Source organism: Drosophila ananassae, chromosome 2R (genome assembly GCF_017639315.1).
Source record: "Drosophila ananassae strain 14024-0371.13 chromosome 2R, ASM1763931v2, whole genome shotgun sequence".
NCBI lineage: Eukaryota > Metazoa > Arthropoda > Insecta > Diptera > Drosophilidae > Drosophila > Drosophila ananassae.
The window spans coordinates 17856648-17877612 of record NC_057928.1 but is presented as its reverse complement, the minus strand read 5'-3'; the positions used below and the strand labels follow the sequence as shown (position 1 = coordinate 17877612).

Below are 20965 nucleotides of genomic sequence, written 5' to 3'. Positions count from 1 at the left end.
CACTATTAATTATTCGTGGGCCAGGTTGTCTCTGTTGCCTGGCAGCACAGTATCCTGCTGGGCGTGTAACAGCAACAGGAAGGATCCGCATCCGCATCCGTAGCCGCACCTTGAGTGCAAATATGCCCAGAGATACCAGATACAAGATACACGATACAGATGTCACTTCTTGGCGCCCAGTCACCTGCAGGCTAGTGTGTCTGTGTGTGTGCATCGTCCTGTGTCCTGTGGTGTTTTTCCCTTTTAGCACTCGCCGTCGCAGTTTCACTAAAAGTGGAACCATATATTCCACTATAACTGACTTGCAACACGCTCATATGTATGCAAAGTAACTGCCGCCACAGGCCAGACTGGCTGTAAGAGGCAGAAAAGCCATTCCAACTCCAGTTTCTTTTACTGCCAGGATACACTGTAGTACATCCTCTGGGTGCAGCAGCAGATGTGCCATAAATAAACCAAGACCGTTGCTACACAACCCGAGTGGAATGGAGAAAAATCCGCCGTAGACATTTCCATCGCGTTTCCTGCAACTTCGCAGCAGGATACACCCATATATACACACAATGGAGGCAAGTGGCAGGGACACAAAGCCCCCGTGACCGTTATTTCAAGGGGAGAGAGTCACAGCGAAAAAGAGACAATTTTTTAAGGATTTCTTTTCGCTGTTTTAACACGAAATTTAAGCCTCGTTTCAGCCTCACAGATTTCTCGGCCCGATTTTTTTGTGCCCGCCATGGTCGTGTTTTTCTTGCTGGCGGAGTGCAAAATTTTATTTTTCAATTTCCTTGAGCAGCTTTGATCTGGCGCAGGCCAGGATGTCGCCAGCAAAAAGCGAAAACTTTGAGCCAAGTCCTCGATTGTCCCCCTCGCATCCTTGCGTCCCCCTCGAAGGCGCACAACCGCTCCTCAACTCCTGTATTCGTGCTCGTGTGCAGATGACAGTAACAAGTTTGAACAAAAAGCGCCAGCGCTTTTAACTTTATTAAGATATCACAAACATACGCAAGACAGACGGAGCCACGCCCACACTCGCCTATCAAACGCCTGTTAGGAGGCAAGCCCCAACGGCAGAATTTTCATTTAATTTGCAGCAATGACAAGAGAAAGGGTTCCACACTTAATTGAATCTCGACGCCATTAAAAAAGAATTACGCCAGCATGTGAGCTGAGTCGGGAATGGAAATGGTACTAGAAGGGTGGGAGAGTCATGTTTAGGTGCTTATTATCACTAGGAACACGCCATCATGAAGTTTCATTATCATGCCACATAATGCTGATGACGCTAATGGTGGCTGCAGCATCCTTGTCACCTCCCACGCAGCCCAACGGGCTGCAATTACCGCCCCAGGAAAGACGGAAAAGCGTGGTTTCTCTTCCAGAGGAAGCTTGGAGTGGCAGCTGCGGATGCTGCAACAAGATTCCAAGAATCACACTCCATGAAAGCGTTCGCGAGTTTAATTTGGTAGACGAAAGTGGCTTGGAGCTGGCGGTGATTGATTATCAGGATAATTGCTTTCTTGGCCTTTAATTATTTAACTTTGGTTTGCTGACTAAACTTTCAGACTTCAGGCCTGTCTTGGAGTACCACGAATCAATAGTAATTAGTTTAAATTAACTGAAACTTTGGAGCAACTTCTACTGAAAACTATTGTAAACTTTGTCTTGAATATTTCACATCATACATTTTAGTTAACCTAAAGTTTGGAAAAGTGTGTACCTTTGGACGGGTAGTATCTTGCAAGCCCTACCTATTCATCCGCCAATGCTGCCTCATTATAGGTAGACCACAACACATCGCAAATTGAGGCACCACCGCAAAAGCAATTGCATTGCCACATTCTGCCACACATTCCCCGGTAATGTGGTGTATTTAAGTGCAGTTTTCCATGAACAATTACGGACCTCGGGACAGCATACAGAATACGGACTGCGGAGGAAGATGAACTGGTGGGCGGGCCAAAGAGTCCCCCACATGGAGGCACAGTCAAGAGGCAATTAGTTTCAAGTTGTTGCCACAGACAATTCTTTGCTGGCCATTTAGCATAAATGCGTTGCCACTTAGGCCGAAACGAGCGGCCGAAAGAGCCTTCAAAGTGGCCGAAAAGGCAAAAAACGAGCAACGACACGACCCACAATTAATCTTGCAAGGTTTTTGTACATTTTCTTCCTTTTTTGTTCAGCATTAGAGGCAGCATTACAGGCAACACTCCCATGCTAATGAGCTTCGCTTTGGAAGCAAAGATTAATCGCATTGCGTATACGCCGCGTTGCGCACCAAATCGAAGCGGAATCCCTAAGGCGTGAGCAATTGGCACTCCATCTCGTTGCCCAAATGCAATCCACTCGAGGTACATAAATAAATAATCCAAGCAGATCCAGGACTGCCAGGCAGGCAGGTTCAAATCGGAGCAGGCTCCAGAAGTCTGTGACAGCTCTGTGAGGCCCAAAAATTGTACACTCGAGAAAAATTTATAAGAATAGCCAGCGTGGAACTAAAATTTATTGCGGCCCATATCCTTAGGAGAAAATAAAGTATGACTTCATATTCGTACCTATTTCTTTCAGTGCCTTTTGATTTCCCTTTTGCCGCTCCAGTTGCCCAATTGAAAGGGAAAATTTGTGGCGCGCTGCCGTTTTCTTGGCAGCCCCTGCCTTGACAAACAAGGCCCATAGCAAATACGGGGCAGCGTCTAAAGTTTTTGACTGTTCAAGTTGCTTTGCTTCTCTACCAACAACCCCTATACCCTGCTGTCAACTTACTGCAAATCCAATTGTGTTGTCGTCTGAGCGCCGACTAGAACGCCCACGATAATATCTTGCAACTTGCACCTGCAGAATGCAGCGGCGACTTTTGAACTCCCACGCTGGCACTCGGGGAGGGGCATTGCATGTGTGCCAAAAACTACGGCGGAGCCATAATATCCGTAGCCGGAGACCCGCTGGCTGTCGCTGCCATTGATTTTTATCGCCTCCCGGCGAGTCACTAAAAAGTTGATTTGCCAAACCCGAATCTGAATAAATCAGTAGAGCAGGGAAGTGGAAGCCAGCATACTCTTATTTCTTATCCCCATAACATTTTAAAGATTAAATTCTATCCACTAACCACTATCTAAATGTTGAATCCATTTTCCACACAGCCTTTGCTTAAACGTTTTTGCCATTTCTTGCCATTTTTTCAGATTACCCGAACAAAGGAACTCTGCGAATTTGATTTATGCAAAGGGTAGCTCGAGCAAAAACAAAATCCTTTTTTGTAAATCATCAAAAGGCCACTCGGGCAGAATTCAATGGGCTGATGCACTTTGCTGATGGGCTGGCAATGGGTTCCGCTTCCCTCCCATCCTTCCAGAGCTCAGAGGCCCCCTCCAGAGGCATATACCGTATATCGCGTAGCTCGCCCTGTCGCTGTTTGTCATATGCGATTCGGCTCCTTGCCAAATATTGATTATGTGCCCCCAAACATGAATGGAAGCGCGCTCCGCTGACTCCGCTCAAGTGGCAAAAAACCAGGGACCAGGGGGTCGCAGGACATAGGCATGCCTTCGACGTATGCACGTCATCAGGCTTAGAGGATCCCCCAGCCATCCCCGGAGAGGAAAAAGCACATCCGGGATAACTAATGTGCAGGCTCTGAAACCCCTTCCGAAGCCAACGTATCCGGCCAGGGTATCTGGGGACACTGTAGTGGCGTCAAATCCAGTTAACAACTTTAATGGCCCAAATAAACGATTCTACGCTGCTCTAATGAAAGCAAAACTTGGTCGCCTAATGGGCCATGAACATTAACAAATACTCGCCAAAAAAAAAAAATAGAGTCAACGAGGCAAAGTGTTCAACTTTCTTTGGGTCAAATGTGCTATTGGGTTATTTAATCGAGGCCCAAAGAAAAATGTCAGGCGGTTCAATAAGCCGACAAACAATTCAAATGAAATCGAAGCCTCCGTCCCCGGATCGCTTTCAATTTTCATTCAGAACTCGTTCTGTACTCTGAATAATCTTTCGACTGCAATAAAAATGTCAGCCTGCAATAGTCTGGTATTTATTTTGACAGGCCAAACAATTCATGGCTTTTAACTGGCAACTGGCAAGATAAATAAGTACAAGCGCGGAGTCCGTTACCAAATTTATGGACAACCTTCAGGACCAACTTTTTGCCGTCATCTAGGAAGCTACTGCTGGTGGGAATGTCTGAGCTGCTGCTGGTCGTAAACTTTTATGCACCGGAGCAGAGGGTATTCTTGTTTGTTATGAACTAAAGTGTGATTATCTTGTAGCTAATAATTGTAGATAATTTATAAAAAGTATTGTAGATAATAGTTTCTTTGAGGTATTCCGCTTTAATCAGAGCAATTGTGGCAAAGATATAGATTTTATATGACGGTTTTCATATACCTATATGACCTCTTTTACGAATTATATGAATACTAGGAACACCATATTGACAAATCATTATCTTTCCCTAAATCGGTATGAAAATTATTCACGGATACTTTCTGATTGTTCCTATGAGGTGTATAACTCATAAGAGCAATAAACTCCCTTGGATCCCATCAAAACCCGTCAATCCCTTCGAAAGCATTTCACTTTGGCCGAAATTGCTCTGGAAGCTCTGATGGCACTTCTGGAATGGCGGCCACGCCTTGCCGAACACGGAACCAAAATTGGCAACCCATTAAGCGGCGTGCATTGTTGTTGTTTACACATCTAAAGCAATTTTATCACCTGCTGGCAATGTTTGGACTAAGTATATTTTATGGCCCCGCCCTCCCATTGTCGGAGCCCATAAATTTCCAAAACTTTCGCCGAAGCGGGATGGTCGGATGGGGGAGAGGGAAGTGCCTAGGTGGATGCCGCCTTATCACAATATTTGCGGCACATCACTTGATTATTGGCTTGTCTGTCAACTAGCATGAGCATTATATTATTTTCCTTCCTTATCTGCTGGGCCACGTACCAAAGGGGGCGTGGCCGGGGGCGGGCAGTAGTAGGACTACGTATAGGTGCCATTAGGGCCGTTTTGACAACTTGGGGGAATGTGTTTGCTCAGCTCGGGTAATTGTTGCCGATAAAAGGAAAGGCCCCGCAACCGCAGAACCGCACGAGCCACGAGAAAGAGTTCTGGAGTCGGCTGGAAAAGCCCAATAAGTAAGTAGCATGTCGAATTAGAAACGCTAATTGAGTCGTAAAGCTGCCGAAATATCGATTGCATTACCATATTACCAGAAACTACTAACATTCTATAACTTACCGACTAGAGAGCAGTAGAAGTTTCACTTTCCTCCGGATAGGTTTTGGTTTCAGTTTTAGGGTTTAGGATTAAGCGTTGATTAAGTTTCTTTTTTGATTTTCTGTTTATTATAGTTAGAGCGTAGGAATAGATTTTATTTTACATTTTCCAATATTACAGGTAATTTACAAAGATTAGGCTTCACAAACACACGCGCTGAAAACAGAGAATTGAAACACTTTTGTTTAGCAATTAAGATTCTAGAATCCGAATTTGAAACGAAAATTAGAACAAAGGACGGAAAAAGTTTGGGGCTTTATGGTAATGCGAGTCCTAGTGCTGATTTTTCTCCATTTTGCGAGCCTGTCTGTCTGCCTCTCAGGCATTTCCTTTTTCGCATTTGTATTTGTGTTTGTGTTTGCTTTTGCGTTGCGTTGCGTTGCTTTGCGTTTGTATTTGTGCTTGTGTTGGTGGTACACGCCTTACTTTACGGCGGAAAACACTCGCGACGGAGCTCGTATAGCTCGGAGTTCTCGAAACTCTCCGCCCTTAACGGTGTACGGTCTACGGTGTACGGTGTACTTTACGGTGCCCACAATTCAAATGAACTTCAATTCTTTTATTATGCGCTCTGTTGTTTTGTTTGGCGTTCCATTGTTTCGATTTTATAGCACACTTTTCTGGTGGAAAACGGTTATGAGTGAATATGCGTGTGTGTGTGTGTGTGAGTTTGGGGCAAGGGGATAACTGTGAGGGTGGGGAGTATCTGGGGGAGTGGGCTTTTCTGGGGACACTCCGCTTTTCCGCTGCTCACGCACTCTGAGTTTTCCAAGCACAGCACGCTCCAAAGTCTAGCCACGAACTGAAAGCGTTGTCGGTTAAACTCCAAACTCGAGTCTCGAGTCTCAGCAGGAAAAGCTGAAAAGCGGAAAACCGAAAACCGAAAGCCCGAAAGGACGCGACACGAGTAGCTTCCAATGTCAAGCCTGCCTGCAATCCTTTGTACGAGTAGTATCCTTGCTAACGGAATGTGTTATTTTGGAAAGCCCAAGCCGCCTGGAAAACTCTACTCTCTCCCTCTCTTTGTGCTCTCTCCACCGCTTTCTCTCTCTCTCTGCGGTTTGTTTTCCCTGTGCGTGTCTTTTGACAACTACATTCGCACTTTTCCCCCGCAAAAAAAAAAAAAAAAAAAAAAAAAACACAAAAAAGGAAGAATGAGTTTTGAAGTTTTTGAAAGAAGATTTTCACTTGCAAAGTCTAATTAATATGAATGTCTCGGCCTACATATACGCTCTAGCTCTCTCTGTTTTCCCTCTGGCTGGCTGGGGGAAAATTTATTGGCCGTGCGGGCGTGCTTTTTTGTTAAAAATAGACAGTAGCCTCGCGATGCGTCGTCGGTCGCCTCAGCGACAGCATCAAGTTCAGATGGGATCCGCTTTTATTTTTTTTTTTATTTTTTTTCTGCTGTTTTGGGGGACTATCTTCGGAGAGACAACTTTTGACCTTAGTCAAGCGAGAAACGTGACGGTGTGCATGTGTAGGTGTGTGTGTGCCACCTGCCCGCTGATATGGGTGTTGTTTTTTTTTGGAGGCTTTCTGTAAACGGCTTATGCGCCTAATTGGCCAAGTTGCGTTGCGGCTTTTAGACTAAAGGCTGTCAAATAATTCATGCAACTGCAACTGCCGGGCTAATTACAGCTACTGAATGAATAATCAGCCGGCCTTATAGCCACCCTTAAGAACTGGCTGGTGCCCCAACCCTTGCACCCCCATAGCCCCGGGAAAAAAAAAGAAGAGCCACCGCTGACACATGAATTTATGATTTCTTGTGCCCTGTTATTGCTTTTATGATTATTGCGACGCCGCGTCTGTTGTCTGGGCCGAGACTTTCGAGAGGCTTTCTCTGAGACTTTCCCGCCTGACGCCAACTATGTTAGCGATGTTAGCCACCCCTGTGGTTAAGCAGTCCACCCACCCCCCATCGCCTATTGTCAATCATATGACCCTGTTTTTGGGGCTTCGTTTGGGCTGCGATCTGGTTTTTGGGTTTTTGGGTTTCCGTTTGGCAATTTGTTTTCGTTGTCTGTTGGCGGTTTGTTGTTTATCTTCTAGTTCCACCGATTTGTAAGTGGCCAGATGGAGATACAAATTGTGGAACGCTGCCACAGCATTATTAATGTGAGGCACACAGGCGGGGATACTGGGGTACGAGTAGTTGGGAGATGGCAGTAGATGGTAGATGGAACGGCCCCAAAGAAAAATCAATTGATTGACTGCGATGGCCACATTTTCTGCACTTTTGAACGCGCGTCACAAGAAATTTAGATTTCAGATTATACGTTTCGGTATTTGTGTTGCGACTTTGCTTTCGCTCCGTTCCTTATTTTATTTTACTTTTTTTTTTTCATTTATTTCTGCTTCGTGTCACACTTGATTTATTTTGCTCGTTGGGCTTAAAATTTTAATTTTTCCTCATTGGATTTTTGGCATTTTCTCACGAATTTTCCTCACACACTTTCCTCTGCACTTTCACGCACCGCGAACTCGCCTCTGACTCTGGGTGTGTGTGAGTGTCGGAGTTTGTTTGTGTTCAAGGCGATGTTGCAAGGAGTTGCATTTCATTCCGAATCAGTATCAGTTGATGGTCAGCCGCCGACTGACCGACTGACTAAGTGACAAACCGACTGTCCAGTCGGACACCAACGAAGCACAAACCGAGAACAAACGACTGGCGACCCGAGAAGTTAAGTATACGCCATGTGGCACACGGATGCACGGATACACGGATATACGGATATACGGCTACACGGACACTCGCCGCTCGTCCAGCTCTCGACTTTCTAGTTTCGACTTTCTACTTCCACCCGCTCTCACCCACCACATGTACACGTACACGTCCGTTCTCAGCTGTGGCCCAGCGCATTTGACGGCCCCTCACGAGAGTTTTCCGCCGTAGAGCCGCTTTCGCCGGATCCGTTGCTTTTGGCGCCGACGTCGCTGTCGCCGTCGTGGTGAGTTTGCGGCCAGCTGATGGCAGAGGAGAGTCCGCCACTGCCAAAAGCCACCAGGGGCGGAGTGCGCATACTAACGGGGTGCCGGTATGCTTCAAAATTTTATAAAGATGCTTTAGTAAAATGCTTCTATAAATTAGAAATAGGAAACCAGTGAGGAACCAAAAACATTTGACTCACTTTTTCTGGAATATTAAAGCCAATTTGCATCCGATTTGAAAACAAAGTACCATTTATGAATCATGGCTTCAATCCGCTTCAATATTTATCTAAAATAGAGAAATATAGAACAAAAAAAATTTTATCAATTTTTTGGCCAAAAATCATGATCATGGCCCTTTAAAAAAATTCGAAAATCGGGTGAAAATTTTTGTTGCCAGGTTTGGATAGAATAAGATAGTACTGGGTTTTCTAAGATCGGGAAGATATAACATTTTTGGATGTGCCAAGTATTAGAAGAGTTATACACATTTTTCTGCAAGAAAATCTTAAATTTGGAATATATTTTTGATTTAATTTTTTTTTTGCTTAAAACCTTAACTTTTCATTCACTGTATAGCCAGTATCTTAAATATTTCGCAACCGATTCAAAAACAGAACACCATTTTTAATTCAGAACACTATTCAACTTTGATCTGCATCAAAACAACGAAGCAGGCAAGTAAAAATAAATTTTGCCTCAATTTTTGGCTTTAATCATGATTTTGAAAAAAATTGCAACTCAAAATATGACAAAAAAAATATAATAAAATACATTTTATATGTTTTTCAATGATAAATTTATAAAAATACTCACTCTTAACTATTTTATTCTTGCTTAAACTTTACAAATTTAAAAGAATTTAATAAACAATGGCCGCATGCGTGTCACACCAGTTAGCTTTTGTCACCTACCGATCGTGGATTACAACCCCGCGACTTTGGCGCGTTTTGCTAGCGTTTTTGAAACGACTCTCAGTTCCCAGAGTTTTTACAAGAGGAAACGCATAAAAATGGCCAACTATTACCAGCCAGCCTAAAACCTCTATTACGTCACAGGCAGGGCAGGGTAGGCCCATCATAGGCAGTGGGACAAACTCTCCAGCGAATTATATGGCAAGGTATCAATTGGCCCGGCGGGCAGGGGCCTCTCGATCGCTTCATTGGCCAAGCCTCTAATTAAACGTTTCGCAATGGCCGCGCTAAGCCCCCCGAAAGGGGGGGGGCGGTGGGCGCCAAGCAAGGGGAGTGGCAGCACGCACAAGAAACTTACGCACATCTGTGCAACAACAGAGCAACAAGCGTGTGTGTTTGGCGGAGTGTTATAAAATGATTTTAGGTCCCGATACCTTGAGTGTGATTAATGAGCGGCTTAAGTGAGTCTCCAGCCGAATCTGAGTCTGAGCCTGCTCAGTTGGCCAGGCTGATGAGGCACTAATTTGACTTAAAAACGCATTAAAAACCATTTTCGATAAGAGCTCCCAAATCGTGATTTCGGCAAGGGTTTTCCCGTACTTATCTGCCTGGCCAAAAAACTAGACGTCGACGTCTTGTGGTCTAGGTCGTCATTTTTGTGAAAGTTGTGCAAAAAAAACCAAAAAACCCGAAAAAAAATCCAAAATTAAACGCAGAAGATAAAATTCCAAAAACGCGTCGAAAGGTATGAGGGTGCAAAGCTCTTGCTTTATGGGACATGGCCTATTGGCAATCAGCTGTGAACATAAATAATAGATTATTTAATGGAATTGGAATGAAAGATACCCTAGAAGGCCAATATAAAAAATATATTCATACAGATAATACCTTAAATGTGTTACCAAACCATAAACTCCACCCTAAACATCTCAAAATGTAACTATAATATACAACTCTTACAATATATACCCCTGCTACCCTATACTATAACTAAAATTGATTTAAATGCCTTTGGCTCGCCAACAAAAGCGACAAAAAGAGGTAACTCCTACAATTGTGCGTGGTCTTGGCCATTAAAAGCCTTTTCTTGCCAATGCTTATGGCCATATGTGTGCGATTTCCATGCATCCTCAATGTCTCAGGCCAAAGGCAACGGCAGCAGTCACAAATCTGAGACAGATAAAAGCTGTTAAATGACCTTCATTGGCCATAAAATCCAAAATCATCGCCCCGAACAATGAATCGTATCTATGGGCCAAAACCGGCGGCAACACCAATAACAATAACAAAAGCACACCCAACAATTGCCAGGCAAAAAATTAACAATTTAAATAAATTCACCTTATTGCAGTTCGCATATTGGCGACAATGTAAAACAAACAATAAAACTTGTCAATAAATAAAGCCCGGCTCATTGTCTCCGCGGCGCGTCATGAATGGCCCGAACCGTTGGACTTCCGGTCTTGATTCGGGCCAAAAACCGCACATATCGTATAACCAAAAAGAAAATGAATCACGGGCCAAAAAAAGCCACAAAGTTCAAAGTTGAGCGGGCCAAATTAAGAGATTAGCCGGACGATCTGCTATCTGGTATCTGGTATCTGCGGATTGCCCGGAATTACGCTCCGGACAATTCCCATCGCTTCTCAGCTTTTCTCCGCTCGGCTCTGGTTTTGTTTCTGGGCTCGGGCTCTTGCCTCTGAGCTGATGTTGGCCTGGCTTAGAGCGCTCAGTTGGGTACGAGCTGCTCTGCCGTGAGCATTGGCCAAACGCGCGATACGGAAAACAAAAACCAAAAAGCCTAATATCAAAATTCAAATTCGAAAATTTGACTCGAAATCTCCGCCGCTGTCTTTCGGTACGTGTTGAGTTTTTTAATTTGTAGAATTTTCAAGTGAATTTGTGATACAAACAAAAAGAGAAAATAATTCAAAAAATCAAATTGAAGAAATTTAAAAAGTGAAGTGAAAAAGGTTTATGAATTAAAAACAAAAAAGTTCGACAAACAAAAAATACTTTAAATCACTACAAGCTAGACTTCACCCAGTAAGTAGTACAAGCCTGGCTTGTTGTACACACATGTGAGCGATGAAAAAAATGAAGAAATACCACAAATTAAATCAAAGCGCTCACAAAACAAAATCAACAAAATGCAGACAACATTTTAAGCAAATAAAAACAAAAAAAAATATAATAAAAAGGGGGAGAAAAAACCTGGCCATGGCCTTCAAAAGTCGTGGTTAATTTCTCAGCCAAATGCAGGCATAAAATATATGTCTAAAAAATTATAATGAAGCTTACAGTATTTGTCTAACTTCAATCTCATTATTAGTACCTAGTCTGTTACAAAGTCGCCAATATTTTAAATCCAAAATGCATTTGGCAATCGAAGAACCATTAGATGTTCACTTTAATTAAGGCCCCCCATATAATTAATTAGCAGTATTTCAAGTTCATTCATCTCCTTCTGCGGCTGCTAATATCCCAATTAGACCCTGGCAATGGCAACACATTTCTATCAAGAGTCCCAAACAAAATGTTCGATTCGAGTGAATAAGCGAGAATGTCTTGCTGCTTTCAACCCGAGACAGAGATAAAGATCCGACAATCGATCATTACTCAGGCGCTCTGGCGACCAGGCGGGCCATAATCAATTAAATATAGATAGATGATTTTGCGGCCAAATCATTCAAACAAATGGAATTGAATAAGGTCTATCCATTTGAGCACTCAATTTGGGACACAAAAACCAGCCAAAAACGATGCCGAAGCCAATGGATTAGCGTGGCCGAGCTTTTGGCCAAAAAGATCTTTAACAATTTCATTAACTTTTGGCCTGGCGCCCTAATGATGTGCAAATGGCCCCAAACACACCATAAAACACACTCACACACCGCCACATAAATTGGTAAGACAAACTTTTGGCCTGTCTCCGGCTCACAGACTCTGTCCCAATGCGACTTCTTTTGGCCACTTTATGATTTATGAGGTGATCGCTTGACGCAACTCTGCTCTCGAGGGGAAATACCAGCCATACGTGGGTGTAGCTCCATGTAGCTCCATGTGCAAGACTCTATTAGTGGCTAGGAAGATATTTCAAAAAATACAACTAATCTGTGAAAATATTAGGGAAAAAATATTAGGGCTTGAGACAAATACTTACCAAACAATTGTGGCTTGAATTTTAAATAAAATCAGACTGTGGAGTAAAAGAATTTCTTCTATAAATTCTTATACTCCACAGTCTGATTTGATTTCTATAACTATTTGTTTTCTGTGTACATTAACTTACTATTATGTGTCATTGAAGCTTGATTGTTGACTGATTTGTTTTGCTCGAAACTGGCCAAAGAGCCTGTGATCCCGGAAATCCTATCCCAGCGTGTGGCAGGTGTTCTTTTATCACAATAAATTCCATTTAATTCTTGGCTGTCTGGCTCGAGAGCAAAGTGTTTTTGCTTTTTTTGTTCTATAAATAATTGTGTTATAGATTTATAAAAAAACAAACTTAAAAAGTAAAGCATGGCTTGACACGAAATCCGGTTTCTGGCTTTGACACTGCGAGTGCTTTCGATCTGATAGGTTGTACTGAATAAGCATTATAGAAATAATAAAGCACTACCTGTGGTATTGTGTGGGGAAGTTTAACTTTTAATTACTATTTTTTGACAAGCGATTAATTTAGTTACAGTTTCCGAAATGGGAATTTTTCACTCCCCCATTTAAAGTCTATTATTTGGCGGGGAAGCTCCACTTCTTTCGTGACTTTATTACCGTCATTTGGATGTCAGTGGGCAATGCCAACAAATCATTAGAGTTTATAAATATTGTCATTAGCTGACAGGTCGGGTTGCCAATTGAAAACGCCCCCACGATGCCTGGTGGCTGTGGGCTGTGGGCGTGACCTGTCTATTATCCAACATGGCGTATACTTAATCTACGTATACTTAATCTTGTTGTTCGTCACTTTCACTTTTTGCCAATTTATTTTCGCTATTTACGGGAGTTGTTCGGTCCGCTGCTTGTTTGTTGTACTTTGTACAAGGCTGTCCGTATTGTCCGCATTGTCCGTGTTTCTGGTGTTTATGTTATTGTCTCGGTTGTTGATTGTTTATCTTGACAATGTGCCCCAAGTAACCCCCTACTATTTGGGCCGTAAAACGAGCACTTGCTGGGCAAACATTTGTTTTGCGGAAAACGCCCGAAAACGCCTCATGAAAATGTCTTTTTCGCAACTGTCTGACTCAAAAGAGTCCCCATGGAAATGACGAGCTGTGGTGCGAACCTGCCACTTTTGTGCGACTTCTTCTTGGCAATTCCCGACTAATATTTGGCCAAATAATTCACGGCAGTTTCTCTTTCGCTTCAGATTTCCGACTACCCGCTGAGGACAGCTGCTGAATCGCAATCGAGTCGAATGCAAATGCAAATCGACGCCGAATGAATTGACAATGACAAAGAGTATTAAATGTCCGCCCGCTTCTAGTTGTAACCGCGTTCTCCTGTCCTATGTGGTGAGTACTGATATTCCCGGTACGGGATCGGATAAGATCGAAATACTAATGAGAGTCCCTTACAGATATTAGCTTATACTGTAGCAGCCCACAGCTCGCCCCCGCCATGCGGATTGTACGGCGCGCCGCCTTGCCAATTCCTTCCGGCCCCCCCGGGACAGACGCCTACCTGTGCCCGGCCCGGGAAGACGTACTGCGAGCATGTCGATAATTATCCCACGTGAGTATAAAATCATTAAAATGTTCATCATATTCATTATAAATTAGGGGACTCTTTAAGAGTAATTAAAATAAAGGCTAACCCTCTGTAGAAAAGGGTTCTTATTACTATTGTTAAACCTACTGAACAAAAGCCAATGTTTTCACTCCAACCTTAAAATAAATAAATCCTAAACATACAAAGGTTTAATATCTCGCAAGTCATTTACAGATAAGAGTGAAACAAACTTAAGATAGTCAATCCGAAGTTAAAAGCCAATACCAAACGACATCATTATTAAGACGCGATGTTGGATTTATCAAAAATCAAATTTAAAACAACTGCAGACCCAATCAATTCCACTTCATACGAATGCATTTCAAACAAATGTTTGGCCACGAGACAATTTCGGCTTCAACTTGAATTCGCTAACGAAATCGAAACTTGTCCGGCGGCATCCCATTATTATTAGCATACGGCGTGCGGATCGGGTCGGACGAGTGAGTATCTAGCTATCCGAGTATCTATTGTTGGTGGTGCTTCCGCGACGAGAGCACTCCGATTCGGATTCGGATTCGAGATGCCGAGATACTCGAGATGCTCGAGTTGATGCTCCTCTCAGTCATCTAACAGCCGGCGGGGGGAGCTCCTTGACCCAATAAACTTGAATTGACAGTTCAAGACACTTTTTGTTTGGCTCCGGCTCCGGCTCCGGCTCCGCTCGGCTTCTACAACTCTACTCGAAAATCTTTTGGCGACGGTGAGACCAGCAAGACAACGACTGGCCGCGTGCTTCTCGAATATTTATGAATGCCTCCAATGAATAATCGTGTCTTCGGGGCATCATAAGTTGCTCAGACCGGCACTTGGCGCGTGAGCTAGTGTATTTCGGATATGCCCCCCTATGTTTGGTGCGAATTTATGAATAATATTTGAGAAAAATATTCCTAAATTCTGCTTGTTTGTGGTGTAGAAGATATATAAAAAGATATACATTCAAGATGTTTAAGACCTTTACATAAATATCTTGCAGTAACTTTGGGTAACTCTCCCTCGAAAGAGCATCCACTATTCAAGGTGCTAGTTGGGTTTCCCCCAAAAATGCATCTTTTGTCTTAGGTCTCAGCTTTTCATCCGCCTCCGCGCGGGTCTCGAGACTAACCAGTCTGCTATTTTTAGAGAATTTCTTCGACGCGCATTTAAATAAAATGTGCGTTAGGCGGTAATGGTAATTCAAATGGCTTGATAAGCCCTCGGCGCCGACTGGGCAATTAAATAGGCATTTTTATTACAAAGCCTGCATTGGAATTTCTGTGCGTTGCATAATTCTCACCCGAAAATAAACAAACAGCCAGATATCGTATGGGAAAGCCCGAAGCTGGTTTTTTTTTTGTGACTATAGGTGGGGTCTGCCTCCGCCCTCGACCCCGGTAACCTACACCTTTCTCTGTGGCAGTTTCGGGTGGCAGTGGCACGTGATGGGCATGCGATGCACGTTGATAACAGAAGCAAAATTTGTGAAAAAAATATAAACTCCGGCCATGCCAATTTATTATTTACGATGTCTGCCCCTCCTCCCTGGGGCCGCATATTAATTATGATACTCATATTTGATTTGGCTTGGGCAACTCCGCAATTACCATTTCCGCGGCGATTTCTGGCACTTGTCAGTCAGTCGGGCTGTGACTTGCATAAGTCGGTGGCATCAACAAGTGCTTCCACAAGTGCATGATATTCGCTTTCCCAGGCACTCTTGCATCATCCATTGTTTTCCACTGGGGCACCTCGAAAAACAGGTCATACTCAAAAATTACGCACATGTGAAGGTAAAGATAAAGATATTGAAGAGTTTATTTTCTCCACAGGTATCTCATCAAAAGCCTGGTCCGCAAGTGGGGCTATGAGGCCGCCACACTTCTGGTGGACGAGACGTGGGAGGACTTTGCAGCAGTGGCGTGGCACGACACCCCGGTCTTCTACGATCCCAAGTCCATCTTTCCGACACGCGATCCCAACGGCCAGGACTTCAATGGCTACAACTACCAGACTCCCTTCGGCGGTACGCCCCAAAGAGCGGCAGGCGGTGGTGGCGGGAACTCCTACTTTGCCAGCAGCCCATCCACCGAGGCGCCAACGTGAGTTTCCCAAAAAATGGATAGAATTAAGAAACTATAATCCTCTATCTACAGGTATCTGCTGTACACATCCTCTGGAGGCGGAGGACATCGTTCTGGACCGCGATATCAAGGTGGCGCCTCCACTTCCGGGGGGCAGTTGTTCTTCAACCAGGGCGGCAAGTCCACTCCGTACAATGCCACGCTCTGGCTGAAGCGTTTGGTGAGGGATCTCAGTCGCAAGGTGGACAAGCCCCAAGAGCAACCGGTGGAGAAGGACGTGGGGACGAAGGAGGACAAGCAGGAGGAGAAGCTTGAGGAGGAGAAGGAAGAGGAGGAGCACCCGCTTAGCAAGCGCGATGTCTCGCTCAACATGGATCTCTTGGACATTGTGGGCGTCGACACGCCCAATGCCCAGCCGCTGAGGAAGCGTTCGCGCACCAAGCGCCAAAGTCCTGGACGCTCGACGCTCTGCCAGACCACCTCGCAGTTCATCACTCCCCAGGCGGCTCTCAACAGTCGGGGCAACTGGATGTTTGTGGTCAACGAGCAGAACACTGCCCGACAGATGGTGAAGGCAGAGCTGTGCGCGTGAGTAGGGGGATGTATGACTTATGGGCTTCCGGACCGTTATATCTAGAGGTCCACCGGCTTCTTAGGGAGGTGAAGGCCACCTTTTTTTTCCAGTCTTTAAATACATTTAAATTTCTGCTATATATTTTTACATACAATTTACACCATACTTCCACTCTTAGCCAAGACACGACCCTGTAAATAAATTTGTCACAAAATGGTGTTGGACATGGCTAACATCTCTTGGAAGTGCTGGAAAATAGCAATGCCGTTTAAAAATTCACAAACGGGTTTTTAAAAGTCAAAATATAACCATCTAACTAGCTTTTCGGGAAATATAAACTTACGAAAATGCATAGTTATACTGAGAATACAGCTCATTGCCTAGCTACTCCAAAAAAAGGAATCATTTTTTAGAGTTTCTTGACCCTTATTATAGACTCTAATAATTGAAGTATGGATTGGTTTTTGTACCTCTGCTCATAATTGCAATTACAATTAAATTGCATTAGGGGATGAGCCGAGAAGTATACTTGAAGTTGCAATTTGCAGTCGTTATTTGAAGCCTTTCCCGGCCCGCCCACTGACTCTTCCCTGGCCTAGTATCAGGACTTTCAATCAGATTCGAGGAGAGGTATTGGCAGCATCCCCTTTCCCATTTTTCGCAGCGGGACGTTCAAAGTTCCCCCTTGGTTTTTTCTTTTTAGACCGGTTAGGGGAAGTCGCTCCCTCTCCCTCACTCCCTCTCTGGCCGTCTCTCTCGCACTGGGCACGTGGTAGTGCAGGTCGAACTAAGACCGTTTATTCGGTGTCATAATTGCGGTTAAACGAATTATCACACCCCAAAGGGAGTGCAAGCCATGGGAATGCCGGGGCAGGATGCCATTAGGCCTTATCCTTGTCCCCTGTGTTTTATTTTTTATCCCCTCGCATCGCCCTTGTCGTTCCCCCTTCCTCGTTTTGTTTTTATTTGGATGCGTTAACTACTCAAAAACCTTTCAACACTCTGAAAACGCTCTGAAAAAGCGCAAACAAATGCCCGAAAAGGGGGTGAGACCTGGTCTGGTTCTCCGGGCTGGGTCAATGCGTTGCTCTAATTGTTGGCCGTTTCGTCCTGACCGTCCCCCTTCGTCCTCTTAACCTTTCCCTCCTCTAACGCCACTTGTTGGCAGCTCTGAGCCCCGTACTTGGCGCAATTTGTTTAACCAAATTGAGTACCTACGCAGGCGCGCATAAATCTTGGCCAAAAGAACCAGCTGGGAGCTAAAATACAGAGAAATAAAAAGGTTTAGAGCACCTAAAGGACTATTAATATGTAAAAGTCAGCTAACGATTTCTTAGCTTGATTGACAAACCTTATAGTTATACCTTTCAACTCTTTAGATCCTTGTTTTTATCTACTAAGTATTTCCCTCTGTGTATGAATACCGTTGCTCCTTCCTGGTCTGCGACTCCTTATCAATTACGTACGATTCCCGTTTTAACGAGTTCGTTAAACTTTCAACTCTGGCTCCGCCTGCGACTCCAGATCCTCCTTTCTGGATTTCTTTCCCCTGCAAGCCTGCCCCCATCCCTAAGAGACGCAGCCGGCGCGGTTTATTTATGTAGGCAGCCCACAACTAAATTCGGAGCAATTGTTGATTTTTAGCATTTGGCATTTGGCATTTCGCATTCCGCACTTACAGTAACCGAGTCCAATTCTTTCCGTTTTCCGCTTTATCGTTTCAGCTCGAACACCTGCTCCAACCTGTGCGAACTGCCCAACGGCTACAACTCGAGATGCGAGCAGAAGTTTGTGCAAAAACGCTTAATTGCGCTCCAGGGCAACGGGCAGAATCTGTACACGGACACGTTCTGGTTTCCCAGTTGCTGCGTCTGCACGATAGCCGCCAATTAAATGTGTCAGGATCCGCACAAGGACGAGCTGGTGACCGAGGAGGATGGCGATGCGATTTTTGCAAAATCATATCTGATAACTGAATGATACAAAAGCGCAACACAAGCCACACACCCAAAAACACACACTCAAAACAAAAACAATCTCTCTCATATATAGTTACACACAAAACACACACAATGTAGTTCTTAAAAATGTAATTTAAAATCGAAAACATCGAGTGCGGCCCCCCTAAAATTGGATTCTATGCCCGCAAATCCTTTTTCTGTTCTGTATAGTAGAATTAGTCTTACCCTGTGAAGCTAATGGACATCAAATAAACACCTATTCGAGCTCATGTTTTCTTCGAGTTAAAATAAAATGTGAGTGGCTTTTATTTTCTAAGGTATAAACATATTAAGAGAGGTAAGTTGTTGTCATATAACTTTATTAACGATAATAAACCAATTCTATCCCCTCTCTCACATCAGCTCCCCATCAGCTATTTTCAATTACACAGAAAGATTTCCCATTACAATCTCTACCAGAGCCACGGGGCATAGACTAAAATCGGATTTTGTGGTTTTTAATTAATATATTGAAGTTATTCTCTTAGATGTACAACAGCCCCGAGAGCAGTCACAAGTTTTAATTGTGAAATAACGAATTGATAACTTCCGCACCGCCGCAGCAACAACAGCAACATCTAGCTGCAACAACACCTGCTGCTGTTGCTGCTCCTGAAAATGCAATTGCTTTCCATAAATCCAGAAGCAATAATCGTAAAATAACATCAGGTGTCACGCGCACGAAACGCGGCTCAACAGTAAAGGGGCCAGGGCCACTCTGCTGAGGGGGAAAGGCTAAAAGGAGTGCATAATATGGTATCGAGGCCGATGATTTGGTCCGATGATGTATGACTGGCTCTATTATTATACGGAGTGTCCAGATGGCTACCCAAGAGAAAGTTTACAAGCATGATTAAAGTTTAGTCGATATCTTTGGTAGAATTATGTGCGGAAATACTCATACTTAAGTTCTGTATCTCCAGGTTACAATGACTCTTGCTTCGCCACTAGGTTTGGTGTTTTATTGTTTCTTCTGCCACCGGATATTGCAAAAACTTACATCATCCTGGACATCACCTGAACATCTTGAAGCCGCAGGACGAATTTTTTCTGCTGCGAGAGTCTAAGGATGGATCACAGACTGTGGGCGATGGAACACGCTCTCCTTCCAATGATGATCTTGCAGCTGCGAGGACCCAAACCCAAGGACATACTCTCCCATGAAAACTGTGTATCTCCATCCCGAATATCGTTGATTAAATAAAACTACTTTTGAAGGATATGTTTTTTTATTTAAAAGGCGCTACAGATATTTTCAGGAATGAAGGTCCTGCAAATCTAGTATAAGGACCACTTAAGGTGACCATATTTCCGCCAATTCTTGTCAGATCAAGGAATGTTATACCTTCCCGAGCTTGGCTCTTCAAGTTATACTTTTTGGCGGTAAAAGCTGGCCACAAAATTTTGGACTCATTTTTCGAAATTTTTCAAAGGGGTACCATCATGATTTTTGTCAAATATTGGGCCAAAATTTATTTATTGGATTTTTCTCAACTTTTGATGCAGATCGAAGGGGAATGAAGTTCTGATTTATAAATGGTATTCCGTTTTCAAATCTGTTAAGAAATACTTAAGATAATACTTTAAAAGTGGGTGAAAAGTTCAGATTTTGGCCAAATAATGAATATCAAAACACCGTTACAAATTTTTTACTTTTCGTAATGGCAAAATTTTTATAACTTGGCCAATACCTTCCCGATCTAATTATATAATGTATTAATATATTGTCCAATTAGAGCAAACATTTTTTCTTTATATTTTATCGTAAATTATAATTATCGCATTTGATATTATCGTAATTCGTATCACGGTAATATCGTATATTAAGTATACGACTCGTAATGGAGTAGTTCCCTCTTAAAGTATATAAAGAGTACAAAAATGTTATTTCTTATCCTTCAGCTATGAATTCTCTCCCCAATTTCCTATCCCCCTTTAAAATCCCCTATCAAATGCAATTCCAGGCCTGTCCCAAATGACATGATAAATATAAACACACCCTTGCATTGCCAAAAATATGACTCCAGCCTCATTCATAGTCCTGCAACGCAATATTTCCGGGTAATAAGTCAAAGTTCAGGCATTTGCATGGGCGAAAATCTCAATTAAACCGAAGGGGCAACAGCCTCTCGAACTGCTGCAACTAAATACTTTCCGTTTTCATACCTGTTGTGGAAATTTACGGACCAACCGGGCCAGGCACACAGTGGGCCTTCGAACTGGCACAGTGGGTCGCACCCACCCACTGGGCTCTATTGTGGATCATCTCACACCCGGTGACTCTGCCGAGGGTTAAATTGTCCTGCGAGTCCTGTGGGACGGAGAGAGACGGGGCTTCGCAGAGACAGAGCCGGAGCTACTGGCATGCATGTATTGTACGGAGTTTTAGCAATGATTAGCATCATGGAAGGGAAAACTATTGTTCCCAA

At 43.6% G+C, this 20965-nt stretch overlaps 2 protein-coding genes across 6 annotated transcripts in view; one reads left to right on the top strand and one right to left on the bottom strand.

Moving 5' to 3' along the window:
- LOC116654470 (potassium voltage-gated channel protein Shab-like) overlaps nt 1-8203 on the bottom strand; it is a 34815-nt gene extending 26612 nt beyond the window's left edge. For 2 of the 4 annotated variants that reach the window (XM_032454408.2, XM_032454411.2), the window contains exons 1-2: nt 8106-8196; nt 5249-5443 (exon numbers count right to left, since the gene is read on the bottom strand). The gene's annotated coding sequence lies outside the window, so the exon portion shown is untranslated. Of the gene's footprint in view, nt 1-5248; nt 5444-6045; nt 6143-8105 lie in introns of those variants that run through there. The other 2 variants (XM_032454410.2, XM_032454409.2) reach the window with 2 other exon arrangements.
- Nucleotides 8204-10834: 2631 nt separating this feature from the next.
- On the top strand, nt 10835-18806 carry LOC6493108 (protein spaetzle 5). Of its 2 annotated transcripts, XM_001957024.4 has the most exons (6): nt 10835-11178; nt 13502-13646; nt 13712-13866; nt 15711-15980; nt 16035-16550; nt 18261-18805. In XM_001957024.4, exons 2-6 carry the CDS (start codon nt 13584-13586, stop codon nt 18427-18429), a joined length of 1173 nt encoding a protein of 390 aa, XP_001957060.1. In that variant the 5' UTR covers nt 10835-11178; nt 13502-13583; the 3' UTR covers nt 18430-18805. The 2 variants fall into 2 exon arrangements, with proteins under 2 accessions (XP_001957060.1, XP_044570312.1); XM_044714377.1 differs by lacking the exon at nt 10835-11178 and having other exon boundaries at nt 13525-13646; nt 18261-18806.
- Nucleotides 18807-20965: the final 2159 nt, after the last annotated feature.